Source organism: Mus pahari, chromosome 17 (genome assembly GCF_900095145.1).
Source record: "Mus pahari chromosome 17, PAHARI_EIJ_v1.1, whole genome shotgun sequence".
Taxonomy (NCBI): Eukaryota; Metazoa; Chordata; class Mammalia; order Rodentia; family Muridae; genus Mus; species Mus pahari.
In genome coordinates this window covers 47,874,664-47,884,747 of record NC_034606.1, presented here as the reverse complement: position 1 = coordinate 47,884,747, position 10,084 = coordinate 47,874,664, and the positions used below count along the sequence as shown (strand labels likewise).

The window sequence follows — 10,084 nt, the reverse complement described above, 5'->3', positions numbered from 1 at the left end:
GGGGACCCCCCCCCCCAAAAAAAAAAAGGCAACAACAACAACAACAAAAAAAACAAGGCAAATGCAGATTTACTGGACTTCATCATCCAGGTTAATTATATTCTTAATGGTGTCAAGGAATTAAACTGATTGTGGTGAGTGTGGTCATACAGCCATAAGAATGCAGCTTAGTGGAGATGGGGTCTAGAAACTTGTTTGTCCTCTCTGCCCTGCATGTCAATGAGGGATGAGGAAAAAGTAGACTGAAGAGAATGGAACTGACATGCAGGAGGCCTTGTTGCTCCAGTGGGCGAAGGTCTGTGAGGGTAATTCTCTAAATGGGGTCCTCTGTTCCTACAGCCACAACAGGCTCATTCTCTGTTGGGTTTGCCCTCTTCCCTGGTTAGACTAAAAAACTAGGAGTTTTTTTTTTGTCATTTTCAGGGAAAAGTCATTGTAAATTTGAAAAACAGTTGAATTCCTCTCAGAGTATTTGGCGTTCCTCCTCCACGAAAATGTTTGTTTAATTGGTGGTTCATTTACTGACTTCAGAGAAGGCCTCTTGCACCCCTGCTGTGCCATAGGTCTGGATTCCGAAGTGGGCTCCCCAGGGCTCCCTAGCAGGGATGCTGGGTGCTTTGTTATAGTGCTTTTTGTCTTTGCCTGCCTCTTCCAGGGAGCAGAGTTGGCAATGCCTGGACTAAAACAAAGTGTGAAAGGTGCATGAAAACCATCTACTTGCTCTTGGGGCACAAGATCCTAACATGAAGACTAATGGACTAACAAAAGGTGTTGTCAGCTCTGCAGTTTTAGTAGTTGCTGGTTTGTACAAGCTGTACACTTGTCCTTCTAGGATAGGTGCTGTGACTCTCCGGACAAAGTGGCGATCACACACACACACACACACACACACACACACACACGCACGCACGCACGCGCGCGCGCGTGTGTGTGTGTGTGTGTGTGTGTGTGTGTGTGTGTGTTTTAGAGAACTATTTACATTGGCCTTCAGTGGAACTAATGGACTTGAATGCCACCTAAGTAGAATCTGCAGTTTCTATGTCATTGTCTCTTAAAGTTGGCCCAGTGGTTAGAGTCAAACTCTAAGCAGGCCATGAGACATATATATTCTTGAAGTAAGTGTCCTTGAAGGCTTGGCTGAGGTAGAACTTGGTTTTGTCTTGAATTCTAGCCTGAACTTTAGAAATCGAGACCTTGGTAACTCATCTGTTTGGGATCTTGATTGTCATGCCTACTTATTCTTGGGCTCTTCCAACTCCAGCCCTGGACCTTGAACAGAACAGTGAGTTTTACTTCTGTACTTCCTGGGTTGGTTTCTGGTCATAATAGGCCTGACCCTCATGTGGAGTGGGCCTCAAGTCTGTTGAGGTTTTAGCATTCACCTATTGAATAAAAGGGCAGAGCCAGTATCCAGTCTTAATGTCTGGAATATTCTGTTTATAGATTCTTCCCACAAAAAAAGAAATGTAAGTGTAAATTTTTTTTCTTGGTTTGTCTGTTCAGCTGTTACATTGAGGTCAGTCAGTATCCTTCAAGTGCCAAATATTTGCTGAAACCTTATGGTCAGAGACAGAATCATACCACTGTCCTGTCCTCAAGGAACACTCATACTCAGGATCGAGAGCCACCATAATGGGGACCTACACAAGGCAGGAAAGGGACAGTGAGTGTCCATATGTGTCCTGATCTACTGGTACCCCACTTTCTCACACAGAGGAAGGGGCTTTGGAACTGAGGTTAAAACTACTTAGTATCTCTATGCTTCTGTTTTTTTTGTAAAGAAAAAATAGTGATGAACTCAATGAAGATTTGATGAGGCCTCAGCAAATAGTAAACATGCGTGCTGTCCAGCTGAGTGTTTCTGAGAGCTCCAACTGCTCTGGCTAGCAGAACATGCCAGAGCTAGAGGACAGAAGATGCTCTCTGGCATGTGGGGTTATGCACTTGTCACCACCAGGCTAAGAGGATAAGAAAAGTAAAGTCTTTGAACAGTTGCCCAGTAGACCACCTCCACCCATTTCTGGGTATAAGAAAGCTTCATGGTAGCTCAGTGATACTAAGATTGTTATTCTCTGGCTATATTGCAGGTGTGGATAGGGACCATAGCTTCCCTGCTAGATCCTGAGATGCAGTAGACAGGGAACAGAAACCATTATTTGAAGTGATGCTCTGTTCTGGGTGCTAGGAATAGCACCTACCCACATGCCCTACACAGAGCAGCCATGGAAAGTAAAGGGATGGCACCCTCCCTGTTCCCTCTGAGCAGCATATAGTCCATCCACAGATGCGTAAGTGTCACTCCAACCCTAGGTTCGTCCAGGGAAGTGCTACTGGGATTACTCCTCTGAAAGGGAACCCTTAAAGTTGACATGGAGTCAGAATTAGATTTCTCTCAGAGAACTCTTCCCTCTTTAGGTAGGGATCACATGTGAGCTTCAGAGAGGAGACTGCCTCTGAATCCTGGCATAGTTGAGCTGGTTGATGCCTGTTGCTGTTGAGAGAGTCAGGTTGAGTGTTTGGAATAGAAGGATACAAAGGAAGCCCTCTCAGATTCAGGCCACAGGGTATGTTGGGGACATCCAGAACGAAACCCAATGCTCTGTCTACCTGCTGAACATCAAGAAGCGTATTGTTTCGTGGTTGTGAAGATAGAACTCAGATGCCAGGCAAGAGCTCTTTCTACTGAGCTACCCTCTTCACAAACCATTATTAGTGATAAACATCCACGTGCTGTGAGATTTAAAGAAGATATTGACCCTCGTCAGGTTGGAATGACAGAGAACTTACTTGACATAGGTCTGAGGCCTAGCTACCTCCTCTGAGCCATGTTTCATGCAATGAAACACAATCTCTACAAGTGTCACCTCCCTGGAGAACATGAGCTTCTTTATCTTGAAGATGGATTTTAAGGTACCTTAGTACCATCATAAGATACCTACGTTCCCAGAGCTGGAGTCTAGGTTGTAGTATATACACTGCTGTCTCTGCAAAGAGTCTTCCTCCTTACTGGTGGACACATACCAGCCTTCTCAGCTATTGCTTATTGATAAACTTTGTGGAAGCAGTTTTTACACAGAGGGCCTGTTCTTTCCTGAAGTTTGTCTGTTGGTGGTGATAGCAAGAGAGGTTTGAGGAAGAGACAAAGAGAAAACCCGAGACAGATAGATGCAGAGAGACAGATAGATGCAGAAAGTGCAGATATTGGCAGAAAGCAAGGATGAGAGTGACTTGCCATCAACAGTGACTTTTGGTGTAATTTTTATTGACTAATTCCTCAGAAACTGCTGTGTCTCCTTGAACCCTTCTCTCATAAATAAGAGAGACCATGAGACACTCCTCAGTCTCTTGAACAAACTGTCTATTCGCCCTACATGGGTCATAAGAGTAACTTCCTGAAACCAGAAATGATAGATGAGAGAAGCCCCAGAGCTGGCTCTCGAGCACCTCAGGTTCCTGACAAACTAACAGAATTAAAACTTGCAGCTTTATGCAAGCCCCAGAAAATGGGCTAGGCCTACCCCACCTCCCCATCAGAGGTTCTGAAAAGTCTTATTTGCATGAAGAACAGACTCAACTAGAGACAGATGAGAATAGTTGTGAGATGACCCGCCCATAATTTGGGTGGTGCTCTAGGTTTCAGTCACAGTGGTCACTCTCAGCTACTTTGAGGACTGAGCCTTGGTACAAGTTACTGAGCCAACCACCGACCTTACTGTGCTGGCAAGATTCATACACGAACTCTCAGACAGGGCCCGGCCATGGAGTCAAGGAATACTCCCCTGTCTTGGCCCTTCCCTGTGAGGCCCATTCTCTTGTGTCACTGATGCCTTAACCAGTGGGTCCAAAGCCACGTGATAGTGGAGGCATTGAGCTTGAATGTGTTCACAATCACCAACCATCTACAGAAAGGTCTGAGTGTAAGCCATATTCTCCCATTGCTACACAGCTGTGCTGAGACCATATGGGACTTAGTAGCACCCAGTGCCTTCTGTTTGTTTTCCAGGTGAGACTGTGGAGATGAGAAGGTGGAGGACACATGTGACAGAATGGAATCCTCCTGCTGTGCAACCACACCCCACTCTGCCCTGCCCTGCACCCCCCGCTGCGCTGCACCCACCCATGCCAGCACTTCCTTCCTATGTTCTCACATCACACTCAAACTGGTGACACCACAGGAAAAGAAAGATACAAGATGTTGGAATGGCTGTTTCCATGGACACAATCTCCATAGTGACAATGTGGGGGAGGGGGGAGGGGTGGGCTGATGGGGAAACGGGGAGTTAAAAGGGAGGGATAAAAAATATATATATATAAATCTATTTTTAGTCTGGAAAGACTTTGTTTAAATGAAAGGTGCGCTATCCCTTTTGATTCTATTTTAAAATTATCTAGTTAATTCAAAATTTGTTCCAATAACAATGAAATTTAAATGTGAAATTGAACTGAACAAACTTATTTCATAAAAGATGGGGTGTGGCTTTGATCTTTAGCCTGTCTCACAATTCAGTGAACACTTAAGACCCAGGACTGAAAGAGCAGACAAATGGCAACCACCCTTCCCTTGGTTAGAATCTGTCTCACTGGGGAAGTTTGGGGGAGGGGGACAGAATGGGGATGGTCATTTTCAAAAGTGTGGGGAATGATGTTTAAACACAAAAATAAATTTTTTTCTTTCCAGAAACACTATTTATTTATTTTTATTTTTTTCCCTTTTTTTGTGGGGGGTGGGGTGGTGGTGGTGAAATTGGCAGATGCCCCAACATCATGGCTGCATCCTGGATCACTGTGGCCCCACCAAGTAGGTAGAGTAGCCCCACAGCAACAGGTGTACCTGAGGGATGGCTTCTCTCTGGCGCCCTCTTTCCTTGGCACATTCCATGTAGTTGGGACCCTTGGGGGGGGACCCACAGCATCCATGGAAACCATGGAGGCCCAGGCCTCTGCTGCTGAAACAAGCAAGGTCCGGGAGAGAACTGTGGCGTGAGCCATGTGGGTGGACTAAGCCGACCAGAGCCACCCACTTTAACACTTCTCTTTTGCTTTTAATTTTTAGAGTGAAAAAAGGGGCTTGTCAGATATATGGCCCATGCTATGTGATTCTTTATGTTGTATTGTTTTGATTTGTAAATTGTATAATTTTTAAATATGAGTTTTAAAAAAAGAAAAAAGTACAAAAAAAAATCTTGTTAAGGCCTTAAGAAGGGATATGTGCATCTTTCAGGGGTCACTCTGCCGTGGGGGAAAAAATAGCTGTTTTACAAACAGTTTTATTTAAAAAAAAATAAAAATCAAAAAAATTAAAAAAACAAAGCAAAACCGTAATAAACTTCATTTTAACCTTGTGTCCTTTTTCATTTACTCTTAAGTGAATGTGTGTTTTCCTTCTCCAGGATGGCCCTTCCAGGAGATCTTTGGCTCTATTCCCCAGGGGGCTACCATCAATCCCAATCCTTTGTTCCTTTTCCTTTGGAAGGTTAGGTGGTCCTTTCCCGCAGAGCCTGAAACCAAACCTCTGGGTTCTTTGCCTCCTGTGGGGTCCATTCTGACTTCTGCAGTTGACACGAGGACATATTCTCAATCAGCATTGATTTTTAAGGATTGTAAAAGTATAATGTAATGTTAGTGGACTTTTTTTAAAGAAAACAAATATTTTAAATACTGCTTTGAGTTGGAAGTAAGCAATTATAAATGAGTTCTAATGTGCTCATCAATTTGGGGTTGCAGAAATGGCAGGTTAATTTTGCTCTATGGGTATATCAGCAGTGTGGTCCATTTCTTACCACACCCATGTGGATGGTGTATGAGTGTTAAGCGGTGTGCTCTGTCAGCTGTGGGACCAAGCTCAGGCAGGTGGACAAGACCTGAATAGAAATGATGGCTTTTGAGCTGGTTATTGGCTCTTGGTGGTAACCTGGATTAACACGGTTAAAATGAAATTGATAGATTTCAGGTGTCGCGTACTAAGCCATAAAACTTGAAGAATGGGTGTCTTGAGGGAAATATTTTCCTGACAGCCGATGTTCCTCACTTTCCCTTTTGTTCTTTTCCCTCTCCATTTGCTGATGGTACCTAAGCACAGCTTCATTGATGAGATTCAGAAATGACTGAGTGGGCAGTGACCTATTCAGTTCCTCTTGATGGCAGTTTCCTGATTTGGGCAGTGGGGTGGCTGACGCTGCCTTTCAGCGCCTGCAGTTTCTAAGGTCAGTGCATGTGTGTTGTAATAGGTTTTGTGAAAGCAGTTTTAGGTTCACGGTAGCTTTGGACAGAAGATAAGCTCCTATGGACCTGCATCCTCTGGCAGCTCATCTCACTGTGGGTGTGGCCCTCTGGAGTAGCACATTTGTTGTGAGTGATAAACCTACATGATACTTCATAATCACTTCATGCCTGTGATTTACGTCAGGGTCTGCTCCTTGTGCTGTGCACTGGACACTTGATAGATTTACACAAATTTATGACACCCGTGCACTCCCATTACTGTTTCTTACAGGACAGTTCGGTACCCTAAAACAGCTGTGCCAATTGCTCCTCCCTTCCCTTCCAGAGCTGTCTACAGCCACTTCAGATTGGCTGTTTCCAACTTAGTGATACATGTTTATGGTTCCTTCATGTATTTATGGCTGCACAGTTCATTATTATTATTATTATTTTTTTTTTTTTGCTGCTGCCAAAAAAATACTTCATTGTCTAGATATGCCCAGTTTTTCCTACTTCCTTTTTGCCAAAGGACATCTTTATTGCTTCCAATTTGGGCAATTATGAATAGAGCTGCCATAAATACTGTGCAGGTTTCTGTGTAAGCACAAGTTTTCAGGTCTGTGTCATATGGTAAAGGTATGTTTTGTAAGCAACTGCTAAACTGCCTTTCAATTTTTTTTTTTTTTTTGTATTCTTATGACCCATGAATGGGAGTTCCTGTTAACATCCTTGCCAGCATGTGGAGATAGTCTTTATGTTGACCATACTGATAGGTATGTATGTAGGTTGTTTTTAACACTCTAAACTATATAATCAAGGGGAGTAGGGGGTGTGAGGGACTTGGGAGGAAGAGAGAAGGGGAGGGGGAAAGGGGGCAGAATCAGGTATTGGAGGAGATGCACAGAGGGTCAGGAAACAGGTGTGTAGCAGTGGGGGATGGGGAACTGGGGGTAGCAACCAGAAAATCCCAGATGCCAGGAAAGCAAGAGCCTCCCAGGACCCCATGGGGATGACATTAGCTGAAATACCCCACAAAGGGGAGGGAGAACCTGTCAAGACCATATCCAGAGGTTAGACATGGTCCCCCCTGGTTAAGGGATGGGGCCACCTACCCGTCTCCAAAATTTTAACCCAGAATTGCCCCTGTCTAAAGGAAATACAGGGACAAAGTGTGGAACAGAGACTGAAGAAAAGGCCATCTAGAGACTGCCCCACCTGGGGATCCGTGCAGACACCAAACCCAGACACTTGCTGATGCCAAGAAGCGCTTGCTGACAGGAGCCTGATACAGCTGTTTCCTGAGAGGCTCTGCCAGATCCTCACCAGTACAGATGCGGATACAGCCAACCATTGGACTGAGGAGTTGAGGGAAGGACTGAAGGAGCTGAAGGGGCCTTATCTGGCATCAGTGTGAGGGGAGGCCCTTGGTCCTGTGAAGGCTTGATGCTCCAGTGTAGAGGAATGCTAGGGCTGTGAGGCATGGGTGGGTGGGGAGCACCCTCATAGATACAGGGTAAGAGGGGATCGAATAGGAGGTTTGCAGAGGGGGAACCAGGAAAGAGGTAACATTAGAAATGTAAACGAAAAGCACAACTGGATCACCTTGGAGTAGGGGGTATTTTCAGATGACCTGGATGGACAGCAAAGGAATCAAATCCCTTAAATAAAAATGTACTTGACTTCATAAAAAACCTTTAATTTTTTTTTTATATATATATATATGACTGTGTTCTACTTGTGTACCTAGTACCTGTAGAAGGTCCTCTGGAACTAGGTTTACAGAACAGTTGTGAGCTGCCATGTGGGTGCAGAGATCTGAGCCTGAGTCTTCAGGAAGATCAACCAGCACTCTTAGCCATTGAACCGTTTCTCTAGGCTATCTTTTAAAAGCATATTAAAAGAGCTGCGTGGGTTTTTTTTGTTTTTTGTTTTTAGAAGCATGAATATTTTCTTACTGTTCTACAACTAAGATCCGAAATTTTTTCATCTTTGCAAAATAGAAACTGCCCATTAAACAACTCCTATGAGTTTGGATCTACTTTGCAGCTTCCACTGTCTGTAATCTCTGGCTCCCCCCAGTGATGGTTGATGGGATTGCAGCTCAAGAGCTTGCCCATTTCTTAAGCTAGACATTTGGCACTCTTGGGGGAAGAACTGGGAATTGGAAGTTTCCTTCCATTGGCATGGCTATTCCCCAAGCAAAGGAAGAAATGTCATAAAAATGATCAAACCTTCCTCCTAATGGACTTATACTGACTGGCTACTACAGCTTTGTAACTGGTCTAGAATTCTCACAATATAGTGTTTGGGCATATAGGGCTCTCTGAAGCCTACAGGACTCAAGTGTAGACCTAATCCACCTCATAGCCACAGTATTTTGAAGCTCAGTGTCTCATGAGAGTGTCCAGAGGGCCCACCAGTACATTGTACATTTAACCCCGTGACATGGGTCCCAGAGCGTGGGCAGTTTGAGTTTTCCTAAAGCAATAAGTTAGTACTGGCCATCAGTGGACTATCATGTGAAAGGAGTGCAGAGTTGCTGCTCAGAGCAAGTAGTAAGTACAGTGCAATACCATGTTCACTTGCTATCACTTAGGCTCTTGTAGCATGAAAACACCTGCCCCTGAGGACCCTGGGGAGAATTAATGAGTTGGCATGTGCGGTGGGAACAGCAGTGCCTGGCACAGATGTACCAGTCTTGGAAGGCACAAGCCTCACTCTTTAATTTTCCTTGTGGTTGGACCATCCTAACCACAGGCCTCTGGCATAAGGGGAATACCACTCTCCATATGCCATTAAAATGACTTGGGGGCAGACTCGACACACAAGAAGTAAATGAAGATTGATTTCTGTTTGAAAAACAACTGGACCATCCTTTAGATGTCAGTTCTCTCTGACAGTGACCAGAAGTTTCATTCCACAGTCAGATCCAAGAAGTCCCAGGTTGTGAGTCTTCACACTTGTTCTAAAGATTCTGTAGATTCCAGCCGTCTTCCTCTCACTGTCGTTTGCTTATTCACACAGGCCATTCTACTAGCACTTCCTACCATAGCTAGGTAGCTTAGCCTTTTCTTGCCATCAGCCGATCATTTTCTGCAAACAAGAGGGCCAGTGGTGCTTGGGCCATGAAGCCTAGCCTGCCCAGCCTATTTTTCCTTACACCTTCTCACTTTAGCACAGCAGGTTCTCAACCTGTGGGTCGCAACCCTTTTCATGCATATGTTGTGGTCAAATGACCCTTCACAGGAGTCTCGTATCGAATGCTAACAATTCATGACAACAGAATTACAGTTATGAAATAACAACAAAATGATTTTGGGGGGGGGGTCACCACAGTGTGAAGAACTGTATTAAAGGGTTGCAGCATTAGGAAGATCGAGAACCACTTGCTCTAGCATGCCAGTTAACAGCTCGGCTTAGCACAAGAGAACAAAGGGCAGCCTTAGCTCCTTTGTAAGGAGCAAAGTGCCTAGGCAATGCTATTTCCTTCCTTGAGTGACTGGAGTAAGGACAAAGAGGTGTCCCCAAAGAATCCTGGAAGCAGCCATGGGGCTGCAGACTGGACTGTGGCCTCTGTTCATATCCACAACTCTTTTTTGCATGTGGTATGCCTGATGGATAACTGACCTGTCTGCTACCCTCCAAGTCCTGTGCCACTTCCTGAGCTAGGCAGCCTGCTACAAGTAAAGTTTGAGAACATGTTTGTACAAAGTGAGGGAGTTCATGATAGAAGGCAGCAGAGGTTGTGGCGACCTTAGCAATATACAGTAAATCCACAAATCTCCAAAATGAAAGAAATTTTGGGACCTGAAGATGGTGCACTTCCAAGAGCAGAAGTAGAGAAGGACAAACACAAGTAGGTCAGATTGTGCTTCAGATTTGA

At 44.6% G+C, this 10,084-nt stretch overlaps 1 protein-coding gene across 5 annotated transcripts in view; it reads left to right on the top strand.

The window, feature by feature from the left end:
• The window catches only part of Tcf20 (transcription factor 20), a 171,502-nt gene extending 166,341 nt beyond the window's left edge, over positions 1 to 5,161 (top strand). For 4 of the 5 annotated variants that reach the window (XM_029547803.1, XM_029547804.1, XM_029547807.1 and 1 more), the window contains one exon: positions 4,004 to 5,161. Coding sequence is in view for 1 of the 5 variants with exons in the window: in XM_029547807.1 (XP_029403667.1) it covers positions 4,004 to 4,021 (18 nt within the window). In the remaining 4 variants the exon portion in view is untranslated. The remainder of the gene's footprint in view (positions 1 to 4,003) is intronic. The other variant, XM_029547806.1, reaches the window with a different exon arrangement.
• The last annotated feature ends 4,923 nt before the right edge of the window (positions 5,162 to 10,084 follow it).